Source organism: Acomys russatus, chromosome 27 (genome assembly GCF_903995435.1).
Source record: "Acomys russatus chromosome 27, mAcoRus1.1, whole genome shotgun sequence".
Taxonomy (NCBI): Eukaryota; Metazoa; Chordata; class Mammalia; order Rodentia; family Muridae; genus Acomys; species Acomys russatus.
In genome coordinates this window covers 5,824,791-5,852,558 of record NC_067163.1, presented here as the reverse complement: position 1 = coordinate 5,852,558, position 27,768 = coordinate 5,824,791, and the positions used below count along the sequence as shown (strand labels likewise).

The 27,768-nt window shown below is 47.6% G+C and overlaps 1 protein-coding gene across 1 annotated transcript; it reads left to right on the top strand.

The window, feature by feature from the left end:
* Positions 1–2,618: 2,618 nt before the first annotated feature.
* LOC127209798 (sperm acrosome-associated protein 7-like) lies at positions 2,619–19,078 on the top strand. Its single transcript, XM_051169446.1, has 6 exons — positions 2,619–2,799; positions 11,446–11,508; positions 13,083–13,184; positions 13,985–14,068; positions 18,424–18,504; positions 19,011–19,078. The coding sequence occupies exons 1-6, from the start codon at positions 2,703–2,705 to the stop codon at positions 19,076–19,078; spliced, it is 495 nt and encodes a 164-aa protein (XP_051025403.1). The 5' UTR covers positions 2,619–2,702.
* The last annotated feature ends 8,690 nt before the right edge of the window (positions 19,079–27,768 follow it).

Here is a 27,768-nt window from a genome sequence, read left to right as displayed (position 1 = left end):
GGGCAGCACCATTCCCTAGGCAGGGGGTCCTGAACTATATAAGAGATGGTGAGCCTGAGCTGCGAGCAAACAGACGACGTGTGTGCAGTCACTTCCCTCTGCCTCTGGCTGTATGTGTGATGTGACTGCTGTTCTGCTTCCTTGACTTCCCCACATGATGGGCTATAAACTGGAAAAGCGAGCGTCAACAAACACTTGCCTCTCCCACGCTCCTTTTGTCGTGTTTTAGCACAGCCATGAAAATCAATCTGGGAAACATGGTGACAACAACACAGAAGAACTGTAACACAGAAGAGGGAGGCCTGACGATTCTTCAATGATGGCAACATGCTACATAAAAGCCTGAAGACAAAAAATAATAATACATAGCTGTCGTAGTGCTTACCTTTAATTCCAGCACTCAGAGGCAGGTGGATCTCTGTGAGTTTGAGGCTAGCCTGATCAACATAGAGAGTTCAAGACCAGTCACGGTTACACAGGGAGACCCTGTCTACACACACACATACACAGAGACACAAATTCATACATACATACAAGAATAGAATTGTACACCGAGTAGCTCCTGTGCAGTGGCTGAGTTTGATGCAGACCCATAGGATGGGGTGCTGGCTGACTGAAATCTCTAGAGGGCCTGGGGAAACTCCTTGAATCATGGGACAGGTGTTTCCTGTGCGTCTCTGTCTAGCCATCCTCAGAGGACGGTTTCATAAACCTGGGCCACCCTGACTTCCTGTTCTTGAGGTGTGGCCTTTCTTCCTGTATGCACTCCCGCATCTGCCATGGGCCCCCGACAGAGCTTGCACATTCCTGGTTGGGCTTCTGCATCTAAAACTGTACGCAAAGCCTCATCTGTTCGTAAAGTTATCCTGCCTCAAATATTTCATTATACTAATGACAAATGGACTAATACAATGATGAAATAAAGCAGGGGCCTTATATTATTAAAAAGCAGCAAAAGCAATAGACAGAATAGCTGTTCCTGGGAACTGAGCAGCTTGCTTGCACAAAGCTACAGTGACTAGAGAGGGCAGCGCGACACCAGTCAAAGACAGGATGACAGACAACGAGGGCCAGAGCCTCCAATGCAAGGAACACCGGTGTCCCTGGGCCAAGAAGCAAGCGGGCGCCACTGACTGTTCCTACAAAAACACGAGGAAGGAAGCTTCTGGAACTACAGTATGGTCTGATTTCTTGGGTCATACATACATTTTCAAAGAGAAACTTGTGAGGAAAAATGCCAAGTTAAAAATCCAGCATTCTGGGCTAAAGAGATGGCTCAGAGGTTAAGAGCACTGAACGCTCATCCAGAGGTCCTGAGTTCAATTCCCAGCAACCACATGGTGGCTCATAACCATCTATAATGTGATCTAATGCCCTTTTCTGTCATGCAGGCAAGCACTGTATACATAATAAATAAGTAAACCTTGAAAAAATATTTTTTTAAAAATCCAGCATTCCGGGCTGGAGAGATGGCTCAGAGGTTAAGAGCACTGGCTGCTCTTCCAAAGGTCCTGAGTTCAATTCCCAGCAACCACATGGTGACTCACAACCATCTACAATAAGATCTGGTGCCCTCTTCTGGCCTGCAGGTGTACATAATAATACATAATAAATAAATTATTTTTAAAAATCCAGCATTCTTCAGCAACACTCCAGGTGTCCCTACAGATCATTGTTCTGAATTAACCTAGAGCTCCTAACATATAAATTATCCTTAAAAGAAAAGGCAGCCTGGTCCAAGTGTTTGGTTTTCACCCACCCACCTGTTGGATTATGTGAAGAAGTCTTGGATGACAACACCCACAAGGCCGAACTACAGCAAACTGATGCTGGATTAAAAAGACATTTGGAAGAAGAATGCTTTCAGGTCCCTGTGTGAGCAACAGAGAGCAAAGGACCCAAGAACCCTGGTGGGCACACCAGAATGGATCCTCTGGGTCACTGGGGGTACTGTTGGCCTTGCATCCAGAATTACTAGGTTTGAAGCTATGCTTAAGGTCCACGCACTGCTGCTCTGAAATGACGCATTCTGGGTGCCCTTTCTGGGCGCTAGACCTGTCCAGGGATAGGATGGAGCAGAGGTGAGTCAAGACCATTTGGAGGATTTTGCATGGTACTGGTGAAGAAAACTCCAGAAGTCTTATGAGGAAGAGCTGAAAGAAGATAACGGAGAATGAGGCCACATACTCTGTCCTGTGATGACCTTTCAAGGGCAGAAGCTAAGCTGATGCAGAGAGAAGAGGCAGGGAGGGGCTCCAGCTCACGGAGCCTTTAGTCCTCGGGCTCCATCCATGCCTCAGGATCCCAGAACTTGAAGAACCGAGCCATCATCTTCAAGGACCATCCGGGTCTGCTTGCCCTGTCATGCAGCTCCAGCACCCTGCAAGCACATCTGTTCATAGGAGATATACTGGTTTTGACCTTCGTGTTAAGAGTGTTGACTGATGCCTTACCTCTCTGGTCCTTGGAGGTCTCGGGGTTGAGGCAGGCACAGTATAGGTAGTGCGGAAGAGGTAAAGCAGCTCCGTTGAGAAAAATAGAGTTGACACCCATCAGCCTCTCCCTCTAAGTCACAAGCACAGCCCTACACACAAGGAGAAGGAACCCAGATGGCTTCACGGTGGTGATGTCACAGGTCCCTGACATTCCACGTATCCAGGAGATGAAGGCTGGGGAAGCCGAAGACCTTCCAGGAGAGGGCCATGGCAGCGAACAGAGGAGCGGGGACCTTCTTATCTGTCTTCCTGCTGTGCTGCTGGCGAGATGCCGCACGTCCCTGGCCGAATAGAGAGCCGTCAGGTAGAGTCCCCAGGGGACTGGCAGATAGAGCACTGTAGGCATGAATCGGGCAGGTGACGAGCTGCTCTGTGTAGTGGGAAAGTGTCCTCTGCTGAACTCTCAGTGTGGAGATAATGGCAGTCATAAGAGCTGGGATCTTTACGGTAACTGAGTTATGACCTGGGTTAAGGCCTAAGGAAAAAGTCTGTGCGGCACCTGACTGGTTTGCGTGGCCACTTCCTGTCATGAACGTGCAGCAGCGGAGCACTGCTCTGGAGCAGGGGAGCATCACTAGACACTATACTTGGTTAACTGTGAGGAATAAATTTATGTTCCTTGTAATGGCGCGGCCTCAGATCTTTTATTACAGCAGCACAGTCATGGACTAAGGCATTCTCTTATGCAGATGTACTGGTGGACCAGTTCCCTGAGGGATGAAAGAGATCCAAAGTTTCTGTCTATGAAGTCCTTTGACATTGTGCGAGTCTAGGGGTGAGTTGTTTTAACTCTCATTAACTTGCATAAATCGTCTAACTTACCTAGATGTTCAGGAGGAATGACAGGAACCTCAGGACAGGCAGACGGTCATGAACGACTGTGCACATTTGCTAGTTTATTTTAGCTTGATCTTTGGTATTTTTTTTCCAAGGTAGCACACACATTCCTGCGGCCATATGTGCATATGTGTGCACGTACATGAGGCGACCACACTGTGACAATGAGTGTCTTCTGTCACTTTCCACTATATTTTGTTGAGATGGGGTCTCAAAATTGAGCTCAGAGCTCAATGATTGGTTTAAACCATCTGAGCGGCTAGCCCTGGGGATCCGCCCATCTGTCCACGCAGGGCTGGGCTTACAGGCATGTACCACCCTGCTCAGATTTTACCTGGGTGCTAGGGACACAAACTCGGGTTCTCAGGATTGCACAGCAAGTGCTTACCGACAGTCATATCCTCAGCTCCTTGGTTTTTTGTTTTGTTTTTGTTTTTGTTTTTTTGTTTTTGTTTTGTTTTTTTTTTTTTTTGGTTTTTCGAGACAGGGTTTCTCTGTGTAGCCTTGGCCATCCTGGACTCACTTTGTAGACCAGGCTGGCCTCGAACTCACAGCGATCCGCCTGCCTCTGCCTCCCGAGTGCTGGGATTAAAGGCATGCGCCACCACGCCCGGCTGCTCCTTGGTATTTTTAAAGCAGTAACTTTAACGTCATGTTTTACTGATGTTTTCAATGTGTATATTCATTGTGCATACTTCCACATAGCATAGACGCATTCTCATTTTTGTACATAATATATACCAAATACATCCCTCCCCATATCTTTCTACCCTGCTGTCTTAATTACTTTTCTACAGCCCTGACAATACATCATAACCAAGGCAACATTTATAAAAGGGAGCATTTAATTTGGGACTCACAGTTCCAAAGGGTTAGTCATCACGGTGGGGAGCAGGCAGCAGACATGGTGCCGGAGAAGGAGCTGAGAGCTCACACCCTTATACTCAAGCAGGAGACAGAGAGGACGCTAACTGGGGCACAGCCTCGGCTTCTGAAGCCTTGGAGCTCACCCCAGTGACACACCTCCTCCAACAAGGCCATGCCTCCTAATCCTTCCCAAACAGTTCCACCAGCTGGGGGCCAGCTATACATGAGCCCATGAGACTATTTTCAGTGAAGTCGCACCTGCCTTCCCTCGAGCCCCGTTCATTCTCCCATAGAGTTTTGCTTTACCTTCATGTCACATACATCCGCGGTATTTACCTTCAGAGCTTGGATGGTTTCCCTTACTGTGGTCACCTCCAGTTGTATCTATTGGCAGCCTCCATACAAATGACACAGCTTCATTGTTCCTTACGGCTGAAGAAGATTCAGTTATGTATACGCAGCACATTTTCATCATCCGTTCCTAACAGCAGAGCTAGCTGGTTCCATAACTTGGCTGCTGTGAACTGTCCTGCAGCAAACACGGGTTTAAACAGCTCCATGGCGTTGATTCGAGGTCCTCAGGGTGAACACCTAGGACTGTTGGCTATGGTGGCCCTTGTTGTAGATTTGAGGAACCTCCATGTTAAATCCAATGATAGGTAACCTGGTTTACAGTCCCACCAGCAGTGGATAAGGGTCTCCTTTTGTCTTACTGGCACCTGCTATTTTCTTAATGGCTGCCATTCTGACTAGAATCTCAGTGCAGTTTTAATGTGTGTTTCTCTGATGGTTAGTGAGTCAAAACAGTTTTTCGTGTTTAATGATCATTTATTTATACCTCTTATTTTCAGTTTTCAGAGTTTTCTGTTCATTTCATTGTCCATTTTTATTGGGGCATTCATCTTGATTCAGTTTTTAGTTTTGTGCACACCCTAGCTATCAGCCCTCTGGCAGACATAGTGAGAATACTGGTTTCTTTTTAAAACCACAGAAATAGCAATGTGCTTTCACCTTAATCCCAGGCATGGGAAGGTGGGGCTGGTCCAGCCTCCCCACGGCAGCTGACTGTGATTTGCCTCCTGTTCTAGCAGGGGTGTGATTTTGCCAGATGCAGATTATGTGATGTTTGGAATTCTGGGGACTTTTCAGAGGGCACAGAAATGCTAGGGTTGTAATTGGTGGGTTGTTGGTGGGCTGCTGTTGGTCACGGTTTGTTAGGTAGTTTTGTGCAAAGAAAAGAAGAAGAAATTAGATATCCTGAGGGCAAAGGTCAAACTCGCCCCAAGAAGCTCGACACCCCTAATCAGCAAGATGTACTCTAAGGATGTCACCCTTCCCCACCCCCACGCCGTGTCTAAACTGTTTTTCCTTGTATTTAGTGTTGAGAGATTTAAAAGGTAGAAAAAGAGTGGAGGAAAGATCAAGTCTCTACATTGACCAGTTGAAGACAGCCATGAGCCTATGGGGCTGAAATAAAAATCTAATTTACAGAGAGATATGCAGTTTCCCTAGCACCATTTTTGAAGATACTGTCTTTTCTACAATTAATATTTTCAATATCTTTGTAAAAACTGAGTCAGCTATAGTTCCACCAGTTTGTCTGGATGCTCTATTCTGTGAAAGCCTATAACATGTCTGTTCTGTGTTGTTGTCACTATGGTTTTCTGATATAGCTATAATTCAGGTGTGGAAACACCTCAGATTTCTTCTTTATTTGTCTTAGGCTAACTTGGCCATCTGAGGTCTCTTCTGCTCCCAAATGAATCTTAAGGTTGTTTTTGTTTTTGTTTTTTCCCCCATTTCTGTAAAGAATGGCATTGGGTTTTGATGGGATTGCACTGGATCTGCACATTATTTGGTTGTATTAGTTAGCTGTTCGCTGCTGTGGTAAGACACGTGACAAAAGCAACTTAAGAAAACTTACCTTGTTTTATGGTTCAGAAGTCCATCCCACTGTGGTAGGAACATTGTGGGGGCAGGAGCACACACAGGGCAGCTTGCCTCACTGTGTCCACGGTCAGAAAACAGAGAGCCATGGACACTAGAGTTCATCTCATTTCTTCCTTTTTATTCCCTCCAGGACCAAATCCCAAAGTACATGCCACCCATATTCAAGGCAGGCCTTCCCACATCAACTACCCTAATGCGAACAACTCAATTTTAGGATTCATTTTTCCTTCTTGATTTCTTTGATGATCCACTCATCATTCAACTGTATGCCGCTCAATCTTCATGGATGTATATACATGGTCTGTATTTCATTGTTGTTTTTGTTTATAGTTTTATTCCATTGTAAGAATACAATAAAGTATACTTCCTTTGTATTCTACTATAAGAGATTTTAGAGAGCGCTCCGCGTGCTACTAGGAAGAACGTGTGCTCTGCTGTGATTGGCTAGAACGTTCTGTAGAGATACTTCTCCATCCAGCTGATCTATGTTTACGTCAGTTATTTATTTTTAATACCAAGTAGCAGCCAGTGAAAGCACAGTACTAATGGCACTCAACCATGAGTAGCATCGCTGTATTGTGTTGGGGTCAATCTGTATCTTAAATCTAGTAGTATTGTTTTATGAAATTGGATGCCCCACAGTCAGTGTGCATGTGTTTAAAATTGTAATGTTCTCTTGATACACTGATCCGTTTGTCAGCAGGAAGTAACAGATATCTTTCTTCTAATTTTTTTTTTAAGATTTATTTATTTATCATATATACACAGTATTTTGCCTGCATGTGCCCCAGAAGAGGGGACCAGATCTCATTATAGATGGTTGTGAGCTATCATGTGGTTGCTGGGAATTGAACTCAGGACCTTTGGAAGAACAGGCCACGCTCTTAGCCTCTGAGCCATCTCTCCAGCCCCCAGATATCTCTCTTAATACTGGTTTGAACTCTATCTTGTCAGGCATCAGAAGATCAATACCTGCTTGTTTCCAATTGCTTGGAATGCCGTTTTCTATCGTTTCATGCTAAGGCTGCATCTGTCTTGGATGGACATGCTTCCTGGAGGCAATACCTAGTCGAGTGCTGCTTTCTGATCCAAACTGTTGATCTTTCAGTTAAAGAACGAAGACCATTTGTTGCCAACCTGACAGGATCTCAAATCACCTAGGAGACAAGGCCTTGGGCTGTTACTGAGAGCACAGTGCTGACTTCTAAAGGCTCCCTGTCTTATGCCCTAGCTCAGGTCGCTTCCACCACTAAGGGAGAGTTCAGGACTCCCTCTAGCCAGCAAACTTTGCTCCCAGCATTACCTTCTCTGCTGTCTGCTCTGGGCAGTTTAGCTGTAATGGGTGGTGGACAGTTCTATTTTGGTCATGTCTATTTAGGGCTCTAAACGCAACTTTTGCCTGTATGTCTGTATGTCCACCAGGACTTTGTTGGGGGTGGCAGGGGTAGCTGTCATCTTTTTTTCCTTCTTTTTCTTTTTCTTTTTTCTTTTTTACTGAATAGGTTTTCTGTCATTTACTCTGTACCTCTTTTGTCCCATCTATTTTGGCTGTATGTTCATCTGATCTTTTAATGGTTGATTTTGTTTGGGTGTTTGCATTTTCTCTTTTGTAGTGGCTTAAATACAATGGCTCCCATAGGTTCATATATATGAATGCTTAGCTATCAGGGAGTGACACTATTCAGGAAGGCTTCCATGTGGTCCTGGAGGGAGTGTGTATCACCAGAGGTTAAATCTGAGGTTCCAGAAGCCCAAGGCAAGTCAGTGCTGTTCTTTCTCTCTGCCTGCAGATCAGGATGTGCTTCTGAACCACTTTTGGGGCACCATGCCCGCCACCCCTGCCACCGTGTTCCCTGCCTTGATGATAATGGTCTAAGCCTCTGCAACTGGAAGCCAGCCCCCAGCTAAACACTTTCTTTTTTAAGAGTTGCCCTGGGCTAGAGAGATGATGGCTCAGAGGTTAAGAGCACTGGTTGCTCTTCCAAAGGTTCTGAGTTCAATTCCCAGTAACCACATGGTGACTCACAACCATCTATAATGAGATGTGGTGCCCTCTTCTGGTGTTAATGTGTACGTAGGTAGAACACTGTATAATAAACAAACAAACAAACAAACAAACTGCCCTAGTCGATGTTTCTTCATAGCAAGAGAACACTAAGACATTTTTGTTTGTTTTTTGAAACAAGGTCTTACTATGTAGCCCTGGCTGGCCCAAAACTTGCCATATAGAGCAGGATGGCCACTAACATACAGAGACCAGAGACCAGGCTACATCTGCCTCCCAAGTGCTGGGATTAATGGCAAGTGCCACCACACCCAGCTTAATTGTTGATTTTGTATGTTCTGTTTATTCTGTCATCTTTTCTTCATTAGATTTCTGAGTGTGATTGCACATCAGCCTTGATGTCAAGCCCCGGACGGTCTCTCTTTCACTTGATCTAGTGTACCTTGTGAGATTTTCTACCATGTTCTTGCAGGACTTACTGGGTGCTTCTTTTCCAAGTGTCCAGTTTGTATCTTTTTCAGAATCTCCATCTCTTTATTGAAATAACTATGTCCAGCGCTGTCTTCTGTAATTTCTTCAGCTACTCACTTCAACCTCTTTGACTTTACAGATCATTTTAGAAATCATTCTTTGTCATTTCGTCATCTAGGTATCTTTAGAGTTGGTCGCTGGAGAGTCATGAGTTTTGGGGGAGTCGTGTTACCCTGTGCTGGCACTTGTTTATCTGTTGGGATGGGCATCTGTTGCACTGTCGTGCACCGGCCTTCCCAGTGAGCAGGCGATCCTTCTTTAATAAAAGCTGCTCTTCTTTGACGGATCCATACACTGTATCAGTGGACATTGGCCATATTCATCTAGCACTATTTCCAACCACATGTGCTCCCACACCGAACCCCAAGGCCAACTGGGTTGCTCGTATACACATGACTCTCTAGTCATCTATGGGGCACGAACAAGCTACCAGTGGCCCCATCCGCTCGCTTTCCCTCCCTCGACAGCCATTTACTGTGAGACCCAGGACCCCCACCACCACCACCAATCCATGCTGGAATTTTGACCAGCTTAATCCTGTGCCGGTCAGCAGGATGAGCAGTGTGCTCCTGGCATAGTCTGGAGTCTTGGTTTGTTGTACCGTTTATTGACCCCGCCCCCATCAAACTTCACAGCGTCGTTTCCGTGTGGCTTTTGGCTATGGTGAGTGGGTTTTGGCACAGCAAATACTTCCTTCTTGGTTAGTCTCACAAGAGCAGTGTCAGTCCAGGACTTCAAAACGTACACTGCCAGCAGCGGGAAGTATGCTGTGTCCCCTGTGGTGGTCCCCCCTCTGGACTTGCCTGCAGTGGGTGCACTAACAAGACATGGGATGCATCCATCTGCACTGAGGTCTCTGACGGGTTCAGGCTCAGAGTCTGTGCTGTGATGTGCATGTGTAGGACAGGACAGCCAGTCCTGCTGCACATACACATCCCTGGCTTATGGTCTTAGAGGCTTTTATCTTTCTCCATTTGAGACCTGGCCATGGCCCTGTGTGAGCCCCCCATTGCCCTGAGGGTGATAACACAGGCATCCTCGCCCCATCCTGGGGTGCTCCCACTGCTTTCCCGGAGAAAAGCTGTGACTGTGTGTGTGGTTTCCTCATGGGGGTGGGGGGGTGCAGTCCACTTAGAAGGGCAGCAGTCAGTGTGAGCCTTGTGATGGAGAAGGGCTCTGTCTTGTGTTCACTCTATTAATCGGAGCGAACTCACAACTCCACAGCCAACTTCACGCAGCCAGAATGTGCTGATGTGGACAATGAGAAGTCATCAGAGTGTCCTGACCTTGTGAGTGTGTGCCGTCTGGAGGCTGCGACTCTCAGGAGGAGGTGACGACAGGAAAGCATGGTAGAGCAGCTACACTTGACAATGCGCGTTAACAGGCGCGGACAACGTGAGCATACACACCACGCATGTGCACATGGCTGACTTGCACAATGCTCCCATTGTGATTACAGGACAGACACGAGATGAAAAGAATATTTTTAACAAAGTGCTGGCGCTGTGCAGCTGTACCCATTCGTAATGATCCATTAATGTCTCGTGCAAAGAGAAACTGTACTGTTTGTTTGGTTTACCGAGGTCAGCACACTGGGAAGCAATTGTCATCACCATCACAGACCTCCTTACATATTTCCCATTGTTCTGAGCCATGCAGATGATCGCATTGGGATGCAGATTGTCCATCATTAAAGCCTTTGAGAACAGCTTTGTCATTGGTTTAGCTGCAACTTTAGTTCTCCCAGACAGAGTTCTGTACCCCAGAAAGGGAAGGTACGGTGGCCCTGCTTATCGTTTTTGGGGGTCCCAGGACCTGGGAGCTGGAAGAAGAGGTCAGCCCTGAGCTCAAACAAAGGGATGTACCAGATCAAGAGACACCACGGGCCCTGACGGAGGGGTCATGTCAGATGGAGGAAGTGTGTGGTGGATGCTACAGGGAGAAACTGGTCCTCAGACTTCCCATGGTGTCCAGATCTAGCTAGGACCATATGCCCGGGGACATCACAGATAAGACAGCCCTGGGCTCTGGTGACAACGGCCATCCAGAACTCTGCAGCACACTCAGCAGACTCCACTCCTTACCTGCAGCCAGACCACCCTGGAGGGCTCTGCTCATGCAGGAGGAACCAGGTGACCAGTCTCTGGTCCCCATCTTCCATCCCCATAGGACCTCAGGTGGCACAAGCATGTGTGCAGGGCCTCCCAGGGGTCTCAGAGAAACATGTATGAGGTGTCTGCACACAGGATAAGCGAGTCCTTGGCTGGCGACGTGGGAAGCCTTAGTCAGAGGCTGGGCAAGTGCTTCTCACTGTGCACTGAGCTGGGCTCTGGCCTGCTCGGGTGGGACCGGGGCTGGAGCTTCCCAGCCTGGTGGCCACTCAGATGCTGTCACCAGTCACGCAGGAGGCAAAGCACTGCTTCCTACAGAACGAAGCATATGACCCTCCCCTGAGGTAGTGCTGAGTTGTCCCTGAGCATGGACACTGTACACCATCCACCATGGTGGCTCCAGTGACCGGGAGAGCAGGCTCTACTCGGGGCATCTGGGAAATCATGGGCTCCACCCACACAGCTGTGGGATGGTAATGCCTTCTCATTTTCCACAAGAAGTTCAAGTCCCAGAGGGCTTCCCTCAGCACTCCTCACTGAGCCCTTTCTCTAGAATAGACTGGGGCCGTCCCTCACAACTGTCCGTTCTCAGAGAGGTAGGTGAAAATCGATAACTGCTGTTAAAACTATGGAATTTTCCCCCTTTCAGGTTTTGGTTGTAAACAACTGCCAAGTTATAAAACACTGGATGATGATGTAGCTACAGTGTTTGGTAAGGACTCCTCACGCAGAACTCCAGGTCCATGGGGAGAGAGGGGATGGGCACTCCCCAAGGCCTTTCCCAGACAACCAGGTGTCAGTCATAGGCACTGTAGGAACTGACTTGTTTGAGGTCGGGGCCACATTCATCTGGCCCACAGCTTTAGTGCTGACTAAATTACTGAAGTCATGGACTAACCATCAAAACCTAAACACATTGGAGCTTTGCCTCTCAAAGTGGCATCCAGAGACCAGTAGTATGTTTGTCACTCCAGGACTTGTTTCAAACACCCCACGTCAAGCCCTGCTCAGGCCTTCCACATCAGAATCCACATTTAGCCGGATACACTGACACAATGTGTGTGCAAGTGAGAGGCTCCTCGGCCCCGGGAGCAGGCAGGACAGTCCCTAGGGAGGTGGTGAGGACCTGGCCTCTCTGGCCTTGCCTGGTCCTGGGACCTCAAGTAAGGGCTTGGGGCACAGCTGAGTGAGGACCATTGGTCTGACCCACACAGTCCCTCAGAGGCAGGGTACAAACTGCAGGTGTAGGCTAAGTTCCTTGGTCGCCATATTCCCAACCAGCGTGGTCCACCTGGAGTAGCGCTTCAGTGCAGAAGTGGCAGCGCAGAGTGGCTGATGTGGTAGTCAGTCCACAAAGTCTGTTGTGTACTTGCCACCCAGAGGCCAATTCTGTCTGCACCAGCGTCTGTGTCCATAGCCCCAGGTCTGTCCTGTGACCTCTGCTCACCACCCAGGGCCACCCCTCATTTTACACTTGGTGAAGTGAGGCCTGGAGAAGCCGTCTGAGCAAAGAGTCTGACTTGCAGCTTAAGACCTTGGGACACTGTGGGAAAGGTGTCCCCTCCTGGGCATCTGCCTGCCCACGGTCACCTGCCAAATGGGTTCAAGAGTAGACTAAGGGTGCACAGGATGTGATTATGAAGCGTTCTCAGAATGTGGCTGCTACCAGGTGATAGGGGCCCGTCCCAGGGGGACCTCTTCCAGGAAGGAAGCTGGTTTCTGAGTTTTGGCCAGGTATCGTCACAGACTGAGGTCTATTTGGGATCAGTTTTGGAGTTTCTAGTCCTTGTATGGTTGCCTTTGTTACTTTGAATAACTGGTCATGTGTCATGGTGTGAGAGTGTGTGGTGATATAAAACATTTACTTCATGGCCAAGGAGCATGGCCAAGAGAGAAAGGGAGAGCAGGATTCCACCGCCTCCCCTGTAGATACCCCATGACCTAAGGACCTCCCAGTAGGCCCCATCTCTTAAAGAGGCTCCATCACCTCCCAGTAGTGCCACAGAGAAATCAAGCCTTTTAAGACATGGGTGCTGAGGGACAGTCAGCTTCTTGGTTTCAGGTGTGTTCAGGAGATCTTTGGATGACTTCAATCTTTCTGAACGTAGGGAGGCAGCAGTATGGATAGCCTCCCCAGATGAGTTATCCAGAGCTACGGCCATTGCCCACAAGCTCCTTCAGTTTTCTAGTCACAGCACTGACAGGCTGCCTGAAGTTCCTTTTCTTCCCAGGGCATCTTCCCTGCATCACTGGCTGTATAACATGCTCTTGTGTGCTTTTCCCAAGATGAAATACTAGTCCGGGAGATTTTGGAGCCAGAAAAAACATCGTATTTTGAAGATGAAAGCCCATCAATAACCTCACAACTAAAAACAACGAAGGATAAAAGCAAGTATATTCCCTCCGCCCCGCAACTGCAAGCATCCTTAGACCCATGTGGTATTGAGTGCAGGGCCCCATTGAGCACGCGCTCAATCCAGCCATACTTGGGCAGGAGCGAGTGGACGCACGAGAGAAGCCATGGTCTGCGGCCACTGTTACAGCCCTCCTGAGCTGGAGGGAGTCGCCTCCAAGGTAGAGGCTTGCTTCACTCTGGGGTGGTCTCTGGGTCACAGTCATACATGTTCATACATGTTCTTAGACATGGGATATGGATGTGGTTCAGCCACTGCAGGAACACAGGTCACAGAATGAGCCAGATCACTAGCACAGGCCATCACCTCGGCTCCTAAGGGAAGCCCTTCTGTTACATTATGTTGCCGAGGAGGTCCAGCATATGATGTGCCCAAGGCGAAGACAGGCAAAGCACAGCTCCACACTGCAGGACTGTGCAAGCAGATGAGGCGCCACAGAACATAAAGAAGGATGTGACCAGATGGTGGCAAGGAGGGGCTCTTGGGAAATGTACTTAGAGGCAGGAGGGCTCAACACTTCCTGGGAGATATACTGTGACTCCATCTTAAGGGTTTGTTTACCCTATGGCTGCCTAGTCCCAAACCGCCAGGCTCTAGGTGTTTGGATGACACCTGAGCATTAAAGATTAACTTTCCAACACACATTTAAACTAGAACTTGAACATCATGCCATCCTTTCGGACCAGTGTTGTAAAATAGGACTTGGACCAAAAATGTTCAGAAGCATGTAACAGGAGAATGCTTCTCCGCTTCTTTCTATGTTCTTCGTCAAAGAAGTCAACACATACGAATCCAGTGCTCCTAAGAAACAAGAGAAGCAACAATCTTCTGGGACCATAGATATCCTTTCCTTTGACGGTAAATATATTCCCGCAATCCCGCCTGGGCTCAGAACCTAACGGGGCGCCCCAGCCAGCCAGGTGCAGATGGGTGCTTCTGCTTGGAGGAGGCTGAGACTCTTGTGCTGGAGCCTGGGCCTGCTTCACCCCGTTAGGAAGCTTTCCTCCTGTGTCCCGAGCCCTACAATGCCCCAGGTGTCTAGTCCCGCACTGGGGCTCAGCATCTCACAGCTCCCTCTAGGCCTGCCCGGCCCCAGAGCCCAGGGTGGGCCCCAGAAGTTACTAGGAAGGAATACAAGCTGGGTCCTCTTCTAGACTTCCAACTGAGTCACTTGTCCCTGAATAGAAAGACTAGCAGAGCAGACAGACAAGCGTAGACACATGCATGAAGCATGTCCCTGGGGTGGAGCAGAAAGTGGGGCGGGGGGAGGGGGGAAGCCTCCATCAGATGAGTCTGCCACCACTGACACCCACAGGAGACACAGCTCTTGGCTCAAAAGAGCAGATATTGTGAAGGGTGTGTGCAGCATGGGACATACGAGTACCTGCAGAGCCAGCCATGTGGGACTAGACCATGGCTTCAGGTGTAGGAGACGGGGTGTATTAACATAGTAATACAGTGCTAATGGGCCTGGCGACTTGCATTTCAACCCTGCATGGCTTCTCCAGCTGCCAACACATACGGTGAGTCACAATGATGGCACCATGGCATAGAGAGCACAGTTCTATTTAAGATGACTGTTCTAACACCCTCTGGGCTGTCCCACTTGTCAGTTTGATGACACTGGCCAATGGTTCTAGAACAACAGGTAAAGATCCTTCTTGTAGCTGCCCACAGTCAGAGATCGTACAGGGAAATCCAAACTGAAGAGACTATCTATCCTATGCAGGCAGAAGTAGATCGACACAGAAAAAAGCTTAGGTGAGAGGATCTGAGGCTCTAACAGAGGAGGGACCCTGAGGTACCCCCTGGGCCCTGGAGATGGCTACAACCCCAGGGACAGTGTACTTGCTCACTAGAGGTCAGCAAACATCCCTATCCAGTCCAGTGTGTTGTTTGCACTGCTGCCCAGGCCTAAGCACTGATCAATGGCCTCCACACTGAGTCCCTCCCTCTCTAAGTAGTCCCTGAGCTGCTGAGGCTTAGTCAGCCTCCCATGAGGACAAATAAATCCCTCACTGAAACTGTGTGACTCCTAACCATCTAGCCAAGAACAACCTCTCTGGGGACTTACGACTTTGTGACAGAGAGTGAGGGCCAGGTTAGAAGGAGACTAGTGGGACATGCAGAGAAAGAAGGTGGCAGCAGTAGGAAGGAAGGCTCTTGGGCTGCCCGGTGTAGAGCCCAGTGCAGAGCCTGAGCTACCAGTAACCAGCCAGTGCTAATGGAACGCAGCCCTAGGTCCAGGCAGCATGAATGTGAACAGGGCCCTCGGGTCCCTCAATGCCCTGCCACACTCCCTGCCAGGGCTCTGTTGTCAAATGATGCTGCCAGTGATACAGGCCAGGTGGGTCTTGGAGACAGAGGCAGGCAGAGACTTCCATCCACCGTTTCCACAGTCTTGTCCCAGACAGAGAAAGAACTAAAACAGACAGAACAGAAACTGCGAGGTTTTATTAGCAAACATATCACACACAGGGCTAGAGAAACGGCTGAGCCATTGAGAACAATTGCTGCTCTTGCAGAGGCCCCAAATTAGATTCCCAGAACCTGTGTCAAACAACTCACAACTGGAGTAATGCTGCCTTCTGGCATCCTGCATCTGTATACATGTGAAACACACACACACACACACACACACAAGCATGTTCAAAGCAAAAGCACACATTTAGGAGTCATGGCTGACTTCATATGACAGTGGCAGTTCACAGGCTTTGTACTAGACCTGGGGACGTGACACACAGGTTGCTCTGACATGGAGAGCTGACAAAACGCTTCGGTGCTCCATCCTCCTGATCTCTGGTCAGCTCCTGGGTCAGGTCCCTAGTGCACAGAGAGCACCTTCTCTCCACTAGCACAGCATGGACTACCCACAAAGTCCACGTCTAGAGCAGAAGTGGGAGTCAGTGTATCAAGGCGAAGTGTGGCAGGCCACCTTCAGCCGCAGGCCACGGGAGCCCCTCCCCGAGAAAGGAGAGCTGCAGGAAAAGGCACTTAACCAGGTGAGTGAGCAAGGCCACTGTTAGACTTGGAGGCTTCCCTGAGCTCGTACAGTCTGGTAGGGGAGCCAGGCTGACCTGTTGGCTGAGCACCTTTGCTTGGATGGAGAGCTCATGGCCCTTTGGTGTCTGGGAGACAGCAAAGCTGCAGCCCCTGCTCAGAGCTGCCTTGGATACCACAGGTGTGTGTTGTGCTCAGTAAAAGCACCTACCCTTTTCCCACATATGGCCACGAGGGTCAGAAGACAGCTGTACGTGTAGGTCTCTAGCCCACAGCAGAGAGCCCACACTAGTGTTTCCTCATCTTTGCAAGTGATGCTGTGTCCTCTGCCCACAGCTGAGGACATGGACTGCAGAGGGCAGGAGGTGAGATGCAGGCATTGGAACTCTGATGTCACCTAAGCTCTAGCACCCCGTTCCTAGTGTCACCTTAATCTGCACATGGACCTTTCTCTGTGTGCATCATCTAGCCAGGAGGGTTCGCGGCGACAGCACCGTGTGCTGAGTGTGTGCCAGCCTCTAGAGAATGCGTGTTGTCCAGCCCAACTCCAGCGCTGCCCAGCGGACGTGCGAGGGCTGCAGGTGGGCGGCAGCAACCCCTGGCTGCTGCAGGGGTCCATGGGTAGCAGAAGGCAGTAAGAGGACACACCTACAGCTTTCAGCTTTGTGACGGGGGTGGGGGGCAAAGGAAAACTAGAGGCAGGTGGCCTGTGGGCTCACCTGCTCCTCGGTGTCTCCCAGGCCCAGGACACAGCAATGTGTCTGTCTCTGGGAGGTGGATGAGAAACTCCTGGAACTCTCATGTCATAGCTGAGGCCTTGCAGCTGTGGAGAGCACGGGACAGAAGCTGCAGAAAACACTGTGGCCTCCACCACACACTAGATGGTCTATGTAAACAAAGATGCTTGTTTGCCAAGTGCTGCTGAGGGAGACCAGAGGTCGGTGTCTGCCTGCCTTTGAGTAGAAGTGAGCTCTGCTGTCTGTCTGGTCATGTGCATGTAGGTGTCGCCCAGGGAACGCGGATCAGGGGGGTGGAAAAAAACCCAGGACAGGTTAAAAAGGAGAGCAAGGCACTGAAAATAGCATCCACTGTGACATTATTTTAAGCTTACAAAAAACCCACAGAGCTTTTAATTTATTCCCTGGAGCTTCCCAGTTTGATGGTTGGTAAGGAGTGTGGGGACGTCCACATTCATGCCAAGCTCTTAAGCGGCTGTGAAAACATGATAAACAACAGAAACAAAGAACAGCAGGCAAATCCCAGCTCTCGCCTCACAGGGCGTAAGAGATAGTTAATGCTGGAGTCAGATCTGAGTGACCACAGGCCAGGAACATAGATTCAGGTTAGCCTGAATTCCATGCTCAAACATGGCCACAATTTCACTAAGTTTCTACAATAATAGAACAAAGAAAGTTATAAATCAAGAAAGACATTGTTCAATACACAAGTGGAAACAAGGTAGGCAGTACAGCCAGGCAAGAAATCTCGGCTATGGCCTCAGATACTATCTGATGACTTTCTCAACTTTGGATTGATGGAAGCTAAGGGTCTGTCCGCACGTTCCAACAGGTTTTCCCTAATAGTCCTATAAGGAAGTTAGGTCAAACACAGTGGTGGGCAAGGGAAGGCTATTAAGGGGCTAAAGAATGCCCACACAGGTTTTAATTGGACTGGCATCATTCTAACCTCTCCATGATCACTGCGGTTCTATCGATCAGCCTCGCAGAGGGTTCAGTCAAGTCACAGGTTCTTCCTGGGACCTTCAGCTCACATCTGCATGGCTTCTGCCGACATCACCACCCCTCTGCTGTGTGTCTGGCTCTAGAGCCCATCAGGATTCCACCTGTCCACTGCCTCAGTGTCCCCACCTGTCCACTGCCTCAGTGTCTGGCCTGTTTCTCTGTGGAGTGACTTATGGGTTTACGAGACTTTTCCTGCCTCCAGGAATTTGAAGCATTGCACCTGGTCCTCCAGCTGCATCTGTTTTGTGATGAGTGGAAGCTGTGCACAGCTATCACTATCTGACACTCTTTCTTCAGGCATTAGACTGAACAGGGTCACTGCTCTCCTGGTGGCCACAGGCAGCAGGCTACAAACATGTACACACAACATATGCTCACTCTATGCTTTGAGATCCAGATGGCCTGGTTACAAAAAGCTTGCAGTTAAACAATGTTTGTGGAGTCTATTCACTGTCCTTAACTTTTCCACAGATGAGGAGAAAGAAACACTTTATCAGCTAAAAAGCCTCGAAGCTCTGGAGAAAATCATTAAAACAATTCGAAGAGCTCTCGGTAAACAGAAACTACGGCCTCCTTCCATGGGCTGGGGTCCTGGACTAGACATATAGGGGAGGCCAGCAGGTAACGTGAAACTCAGCAGGTAACTGTGCCTGCCGCCAAGCCCTACTGCCTGACTTCTATCCCTGGGACTTGTGTGCTGAAAGGAAATACGTTATACGCACGCACGCACACACGCACGCACTCACACATGCGCACGTGCACATGGCAATGTTTTTAAAGAAGAGGAAGTGAGCTGGGCAGCACTGGTGTCTCTGCTTCCTGCTGTGAATGCAGTCCTACCAGCTGCCTCCTGCTCCTGCCTCCATGGTGTCCAGTCATGATCTGTCCACCTATTTGCACCTGTAGGCCACTGATGTCACCAGAAGGTATTGGTGGGTCACAGATGCCTCCTGAGAAGAGTCAGTGTCACTGATGTGAGACTACAAGGGTCTGACACAGGCTGTGGTGACAACCAGTGCTACAGTAATAATTGCTCAAAGGAATCTCCTCCCTAACAGGAACTCACCTCAGGAAAAAACTGAAGCTTCAGAAAAGCACGAGAACCAGACAACTCCTGGGGGGCTAATCCAGCCCCGAGACCAGGAATGGCAAAGGGGACAAGCCACTGCTCGCACCGGGGACAGAGCAGAGTGGGAGCATCACCACCCTGTGTGAAGGAGAACTGTACTCAATGAGCACCAAATAAAATTAGCATATTTAAATATTAAGTTAACAGACATGGCTTTCTTATTTACCTTTTTAACGATATTTTTTATTATTCAAAATGGAGAGAGGACTGCATGGTGGGTGGGACCCTAGTGCAGTGAAAACTCCCTGAACTCTTCTTCCAGGGTGACCCTAGCGAGGGCTCCTAGTAATGAAAGATACAGAGCCTAAACCATCCATGTCTGTGACTAGGTGTGCTGGCTAGTCTTATGTCAACTTGACACACCAACAAGAGTTATCTGAAAGGAGGGAACCTCACTTGAGAAAATGCCTCCATAAGATCCAGCTGTAGGGCATTTTCTTAATTAGCGATTGATAGGCAAAGGCCCAGCCCATTGTGGGTGGTGCCATGCCTGGCCTGGTGGTTCTTGGTTCCATAAGAAGGTAAGCTGAGCAAACCATGAGCAGCAAGCCAGTAAGCAGCACCCTCCATGGCCTCTGCATCAGCTGCTTCCTCCAGGTTCCTGCCCTGCTTTTTAGTTCCTGCCCTCACTTCCCTCAATGATGAACAGTGCTATTAAAGTGTAAGACCAAATAAACCCTTTCCTACCCAACTTGGTTGTTGGTCATGGTGTTTCATCACAGCAACAGAAAGCCCTAAGACACCAGGCAAGGCTTCCAGTGATGAGACTGTTCTGCCTGTAAGATGTGCTGGGACAATGGTGTCCCAGAACTAGTGGGAGTGGCCAACCAATGTCTGGTTTAATTTGAAACCATGATAGGTAGCCTATGCCTGACAGTGTCTGGATGACCATAGCCCAAAGACCTAGGGTAGAACCAACCAAGGCAGGGAGGAAAGGAGGGAGGGAGAGAGAGAGGGAGTGAGGGAGGGAGGGAGGGAGGGAAGAAGAAGAAGAGGAGGAGGAGGAGGAGAGAAGAAGGGAAGAGGAGAGGAGAGGAGAGAGCAGAGAGACAGAGACAGAGAGGAGGAGAGAAGAGAGAGGAGACAGGAAAATTTTTTAAATGATTCTTAATGATACTCTGCTATACTCATAGACTGGTGACTAGTCCAGTCTTTGGAGAGGCTGCCTCTGGCAGCTGATGAGAGTGTCTGTAGAGACCCACAGGCAAACACTAGACGGGAAAAGAGCCCAGGTTGGAGGTCTCCATTTGGCCCCTTGCCTGGAGGTGCAGGGAACTCCAACGAAGAAGGGGGGAAAAATTGTGGGAGCCAAAATGGCAGAGGAGAACAGGCCAGCACGGATTCAATAAGCAGGGTGCTCTAGGGCTGGAGAGACTCCAGAGGCAAGCACAGAGCCTGCATGGGTCTGTGCTAGGTCCTCTGCAACGTTACAGTTGTTAGCTTGGTGTTCTGGGGGGACTCCTGACAGTACGAGCAGCGATGTCTCTATCTAGGGTAGAGGGGAGGCGGGAGGAACTGGAAGTAGTAGAGGGGAAACCTGGTCAGGATGTATTGTATGAGAGAATAAATTTAATTTTTAAAAATCTATTTTGATCACGTTCTTTTTCCAGCACATCCTTCCATATCCTCTCCTTCACCGCATCCCCTAACTTTAAGGTTTTTTTTTTTTTCCAAAAAACAAACACAACAAACTCCGCAAACCTAAAAACCAAAGTACAACAACACCCCAAGTAACAAAACAAGCCACCAAACTGTAACTACATAAAAGTGCATGTGGAGTCCACTATTTATTGCTGGTCAGCTACACCTGATCATGAGGCCTGCCCTGGAGCGGTTGATAGACTCAGTGTCATTTCACCGGAGAACACTGATTTTCCCTCTCACAGCAAGTATAATGACAGTTTATTTGTTAACTTTTACTTTACTGGTAGGTTTTCATTCATTCATTCATTTTTTAAAAATATAACAAAAATAAAATATAGTTAAAAAAGAAAAATATCACATCAAAGTTGGACAAGACAAACCAACATAAGGAAAAGAGCCCTAGAGATGGCACAGGAATCAGAGACCCACTCGTTTGCACACTCAGAATCACAGTAAAAACACCAACAGGAACCCATAAGACGTGTCTGACTGTGGGTCTCTATATTTGTTAGCATCTGCTGCAGCAGGAAACTTCCCTGATGACAGTAGAACAGGCACTGATCTATTACTGCAGCAGAATACCATTAGGAGTCATTTTATCACTGTTTTTAAAAAGATCAGTATTATTTGACTTGTCCTAGGACCCTGGGTTATCTAGTCCGAGGTTCCTGGTCACCCAAGCAGGGTTGGGCACAGGTTCCATGGAGAGGTGGAGAGGACCTTGAGTCAGATAGATTACTGGTTGGTTACTCCCACAAGCTGTGTGCCTTCTTCACCCTCACAAGTAGTGCACCTTGTAGATAAAGAGTTTGTAGCTGGCTTGGTGCTTTTGACAGTACGCACAGTACCTTCCTGTACTAACGATTGGAACACAGGTGAAGGCTCTATATAAGCTGCAGCTGAACGGCTCCATCCTCCTTCAGCAAGGGGGCCTTGCTGTCAGACTGTGGAGCAAACTGCAGTCTTTGCAACAGACTGGTTTGTTTGGGAACTCTTGTGGAGCCTCGTTGGCCAACAACTCAAAAACCTAATCGCAGTACTAGAAGCTTCCTTTGGTGATGAGAGATGACCATTGGGGCTGTCTTTCCCATTGCCTGACAATTTCACTTAGATGACTTTGATATATGCATATGTTTTGAGAGGTTTTACTATATTTGGTTCCTATACTAGCCCACTGATGCCTCTTAATTTTAGCTCTCACCCCTTATTTCCTCCCACTGCCCCCTCACCCCTCCCTGTCCCCACTTGATCCTCCCATCCCACACACCTCCTAATGACCACGAATATCTATTCTATTGCCCTTTCCTGATGAGATGCACCTGTTCTCTCTAGTCCCTTACTCTATATGAACCCTCTGTGGTGCTATGGATGGTAGCTTGGTTATTAGTGACTTAATAGCTAATACCCACATACAAGTGAACACATATCATATTGTCTTTCAGGGTCTGGAAAACATCACTCAGGATGGTTTTTCCTAGTTCCGCCTATTTGTGATTTCATGATGACATGTTTTGAATACCCGAGTAATAATCTACAACTGTTGAAGAACAACTAGATTGCTTCCAATTTCCGGATATTGTGAAGAGAGCCACCATGAACATGGCTGAGCAAGTGCTTTTGTGGTAGGATGACGTGTCCTCTGAGTGGATGCCCAAGAGCAGTATAGCTGGATCTTGGGGTTGACCGATGGCCATCTTCTTGAGTGACTGGCACACTGACTTCTATAGTGGCTGCACTAGTTAGCGCTCCCATCAGCGATGTGTGAGTGCCCCTTAGTCCACATCCTCACCAGCACGAGCTGTCATTTGCTTTGTTCATCTCATAGGTGTAATTTGGAACCTCAAAGTACTTTTGATTTGCATTTGCCTGGTAGCTAAGGATGTTGAACATTTCTTTAAGTGTTTCTCGGGCATTGGAGTTTCCTGAGAATTCTGTTTAGATCTGTACCCAATTTTTCAACTGGGTTATGGTTTTCTTGGTAACTAGTTTCTTCGGTTCTTTATGTATTTTGAATACTAGCCCTCTATTACATGTGTGGTTGGTAAACATCTTTTCCCTCTGATTTGCCTGAAGGATGGTGTCCTTTGTTGCACTGAAGCTTCTCGGTTTCCAGAGGTCTTATTTACTACGTGTTGATATTAATGCCTGTGCACACAGTCTTCTGTTCAGAAAGTCTTCCTGTGCCGACGAGTTCAAGGCTATGAAGAGCCACAATGAACATACCCATCCAAGAGGTCAGGATATCTTGTTTTATGTCAAGGTCTTTAATCCATTTGGAGATGAGTTTTGTGCAGAGTGATAATTAAAGACCTATATGGACTCTTCATGTGGACATTCAAGTTGACCAGAACCATTTGTTGAAGATGCTCTTTTTTCCTGTGTTTATTTCTAGCCTCTTTATGAAAACACAGCTTTCCATAGGTATGTGGATTCATGCCTGGGTCTTCAGTTCAATTCCATTGATGAATGTGTCTGGTTTTGTGCAGATACCATGGGTAACAGGCCCCCAGACCATAGTACAACCAACACCATGATGGAAATGCCATTCAGGCTGTAAAACTCAGCTTATAGACAGCACCATCAACCAAATGAAACAATGAACTTAGTGCATCAAAGTCTATATCGTTCTGGGAAAGTCTCAAAATGTACTTAACCTTGTAGTTCCACTTCTGGCTAACTGAAGTCTGTCAACCCAGAACATGGTTTTTGTGCTTAGGAGCTCACCCTAAGAGAGGCTCAGTGCTACACTGAGATCCTGAGCACCCGGTGCACTCACTGCCACTAATAAAGACTTTCTGTTGGCTTAAACCCATGTCTGAGCAGTCTTCTCTGGTGAAAACCATGTTGGTTTTATTACTATACTTCTGAAGTAAAACTGAAATCTGAAAGTTTGGTAGAATTCGGCACTAAAACCATCTGACCCTGGGCTTTATTTGGTTGAGAAACTTTTAATGAATGCTTCTATTTTACTAGGGGTTGTAGTTCTCTTTAAATTCCTTATCTGATCTTGATTTAACTTTGGTAAGTGTTAAGTATTGAGAAAATTACTTGTTGCTTTTATATTTTCCAACTAGGTACAGCACAGGCTTTTAAAGTCTGTGCTCTTGAGTCTCTGGACTTTGTTAGTATCTATCTGTTGTTACGTCCTCCTTTTCTTTTATAACTTTTTAAATTTGGGTATTTGTTCTCTGCCTTTTAGCTAATTTGGATAAGGGTTTGTCAATCTTACCAATTTTGAAAAGAACCAACTCTTTCCTAATTGATCCATTCTGTTGGTTTTTTAATTGTTGCTTCTATTTCATCGCTTTCATCCCTGCGCCTGACTATTCTTTGCCACCTTCTTCTTCTTAGGTCTGATTCTTTCAGGTCTAGAGCCTCCCGGTATACTGCTAAGTTGACAGTACAAGATCTTTCCAATTCATTTTAGGCATTTGGGTGTTATGAACTTGCCTCTTAGAGCAGCCTTCATTGTGTCTCATAGGTTGGGTATGGTAATGTATTTGTTTTCATTCAATCCTGGAGTATCTGTTTTCTTTCCTAATTTCTGTCTTGACCCATCTTTCATTCAGTTTTGAGAGTTGTTCAGTATCTGTTGGAGGAGACTCTTGTGCACTGATTGATGTTTTCAGATGCTGGTTTCAGTGCCCTGAGATCTGGTTGCCACCCTGCCACAGGCATTGTTATGAATATTGAACCATCTCCTATATCCATGTGATGTAAAGAATGTTCCCCAACTGTCCTTGATTGGTTAATAAAGATGCTGAAGCCTGTGACTGGGCAGAAGAGAGGTAGGCAGGACTTAGGTTCCAGGACTTGGGAATCTCAGAGAGGAAAGATGAGAGAAAGGAGTTATCATAGGCAGGATGGACTAAGAGCATGGGGCCATGAGGACAAACTAATGGGGAAAAAAGCAGCACAGACAGGACAACTTATTGGCAAGTAACATGAGGTGTGTATCTGAGAGATAACAAAATAGCTTAGAGGGCTGGTATCTGCCCAGCTCCAGGGTTTTAGGCTTATAAAATAAATCACAGTCTTTCTCCTTCAATTCTTTTGGGAGCTAACCTGGTTAAGGAAAAACTGTTGCTTTATTAATCCAATGTTACAAGTTCCCATGAGTTTTTAAAGCTTTCTGTTGTTTCTGCTGGTGTTTAATCAGTCAGATAGGATGCAGGGTGTCACTCCAGTTTTCCTGCATCTGCTGAGACTTGCTTTCTGTATGAGTACGGAGCCAGCTGTGGAGGAGCTGAAGGTATATTCTTTTGTGTTTGGCTGAAATGTTACATAAATGTCTGTTGGATGCATTTGGTTTGTAACCTCAACTAGCTCCCATATTTCCACTGCATTGTTGTCTGGGGGACTTTTCCATTGGTGACAGTTGGGTACTGAAGTCTCCCACAATCAGTGTGTGAGAGCCAATATGTGATTTAAGCTGTAGTAGTGTTTCTTTTACACACTTGGCTGCCCTTCTATTTCTGACATGATGTTAAGAATTAAAATGTCCTTTTGGTGAATCTTTTTTTTTTTTTTTTAATTTATTGCATGAGTGTTTTTTATCTGCAGAAGAGGGTATCAGATTACATTACAGATGGTTGTGAGCCACCATGTGGTTGCTGGGAATTGAACTCAGGACCTCTGGAAGAGCAGGCAACGCTCTTAACCACTGAGCCATCTCTCCAGCCCCTTTTGGTGAATCTTTTTCTGTGATAAGTATGTAGTATCATTCCCCATCTCTTCCGATTAGGTTTGAAGTCTGTTTTGTCAGATAGAAAAATGGCCACACCAGTTTGTTTCTTAGGCCTATTTGTTTGAAATATCTTTTCTGACCTTTTACTCTAAGGTGAGGTCTGTCCTTGATGTTAAGGTGTATTTCTTGGACTTAGCAGAAGGATGGATCCTGTTTTTACCTCATTCTATTAGTCTGTGTCTTTTTATTGGGGAAATTAGACCATTGATGTTGAGAGAGATCAATGACCAATGACTGTTGATTCTTTTATGTTTAGGGTAGTGCATGTACGTGTGACACATCTATTCAGGCCTTCTGGCCGCTTCTAGTTTGTTCTGAGAAATCAGGTGTAATTCTAGTAGGCCTGCCTTTCTAATTACGTGGTCTTTTCCCTTGCAGCTTTTAATATTCTTTAATCCTCCTTCCTTATGTCAGGGAAATGTCCTTCTATAATTTTGTTGAAAGTAATTTCTGTGTCTTTCACCTCTGTTTCTTCTCCTTCATTTATTCCTACTCTTCTTAGATTTGGTCTTTTCATGCAGTCCCAGCTTCCCTGGCTAGCTTGCGCCAGAAGCATTTTGCCGTTGTTGGCCTTCTCTTTGCCTGGTGTCCCCATTTCTTCTTTCACTTCTTCGATGGCTGAGCTGTTCTTTTCTAGCTCCTGTGTTCTGTTGGTGAAGCTTGCCTCTGTGGTTCCTGTTCGAGGTCCTAAATTCTTCATTTCCAGATTTTCCTCAGTTTGGATTTTCTTTATTGATTCTATTTCCACTTTCAGGTCTTAACTGGTTTTACTCATTTCCTTCCACTGTTTGCTTGGTGTTTTCATAGAATTCTTATGAAATAAGAATTTCTACCATATGCTAACATATCTCGCAACCTCTATCATAATCACAATAGCTAGTTAAGGTCTTTCACTTGTGCTTCAGCTGTGTTGCAAGACTCAGGGCCTGCTGTGGTAGGCTGTAGGCTGTCCTGTACGTTAGTTTGCTTACACAGCCATCTAGGCATCCTGGATTAGGAAGACTGTGGCTCTGCATGCTGCTAATGACCGTATCTTTGTTGTCTGGGTACTCCTCTCTGGTTCTCAGCAGAGTGTGGTGGCTGGAGGACAACCTCCTAGGGTCCTGACAGGTATAGGTACTGGGGATTCCAAGTAAAATATGTTTGAGTTTTGGGACCTGAGACCTAGGAACGGGAAGGAGCTGGGGCAGTGGAGAGGCTTGACAGCAGGAGGAAAGCTGGGTACTCCGTCAGGTCTGCTTGGTTAGTCTCCTGGGGAGGCCAGGGAGTGAGGAGAGGCCACAGCAGAAGGTCCGCTACAGCGCTGGGGGGAGACTGGGGGATTAGAGTTGGAGCAGTGGAAAGAGAGAAGGATGTGCAGTGTGTGGTTCCCACGAAGTGCCTGCTGGAGTTGGGATAAAGTAACACCTGAGGGAGAGAGTAGGAGGGGGAGGGCTGTGGACCCACTGGCAATGGCTGTGGGGGAGGGAGGGAGGGCGCAGCAGGGGTTCTGTTGCAGAGCTGGCCGTGAGACTGGGACATTGGACTTGGAAGAGTGGGAGCAGGGAGAGGTGAGGCTCTGCAGTGGCCTCCTGGTCTCGCCCTCCCCCTCCTGGATGAGAGTATCCCGTGTGTTTGTAGGAAGTGCTTGCTGGAGTGTGGAGGTGGGACCCCCCCCACACTTTGATGATTTTGTTTGTGGCTCCTGCTAAGCAATTGTTGACAGGTGAATGTCACAAGGGTGTTCTCATGTTTCCTGTTTTGTCTGTTTGTGGTTCTGGTTACTGCAGCAAACACTGGTCTTTCTTTTCTCCCCGCCCCGCTCCCACCCCTTTTTTTAATACAAGGCGTTGCTTTGCAGCCCAGATTGGCCTTAACCTCCTACTCGGGGCTCTAGAGTCCTGACGTTTCCGGCGCAGACCATGAGGCCTGGGCTGCTGTCTTCCCGGTCTTCTTCAGCCACTTTGCATAGCTGTAAATGAGCGATGTACTGAGAGAGGGTTTGCTCTAGGTCATTCCACGGTACACTGGTTTCAGGTGATGACTCACTCTGAGACTCTACAAGCAGCTTTTGCCTCCATTATGAGGCTGGAGGATGACTGTTAATATGGATGGACACAAACACCGCTTCTGTCCAGCACCATCCATGCAGTACATACTGACAAATGACTTATTCCTAAACCAGTCACAGGGACACAAAGCTTTAATTCCAGCACTTGGGAAGCAGAGGCAGGAGGCTCTCTGTGAGCTTGAGGCCAGCTTGGTCTGTGACTGAGTTTCAGGACAGCCAGGACTACACAGAGAGACCCTGACTCAA

What these genes read in the sequence shown, in the direction of transcription:
- LOC127209798 (XM_051169446.1), top strand. Translation starts at nt 2,703, where the DNA reads ATGGCAGCGAACAGAGGAGCGGGGACCTTCTTATCTGTCTTCCTGCTG. An exon ending in AAAAACAACGAAGGATAAAA is followed by an intron (nt 13,185 to 13,984) that starts GCAAGTATATTC and finishes TCTTCGTCAAAG; the next exon opens with AAGTCAACACATACGAATCC. An exon ending in AGATATCCTTTCCTTTGACG is followed by an intron (nt 14,069 to 18,423) that starts GTAAATATATTC and finishes ACTTTTCCACAG; the next exon opens with ATGAGGAGAAAGAAACACTT.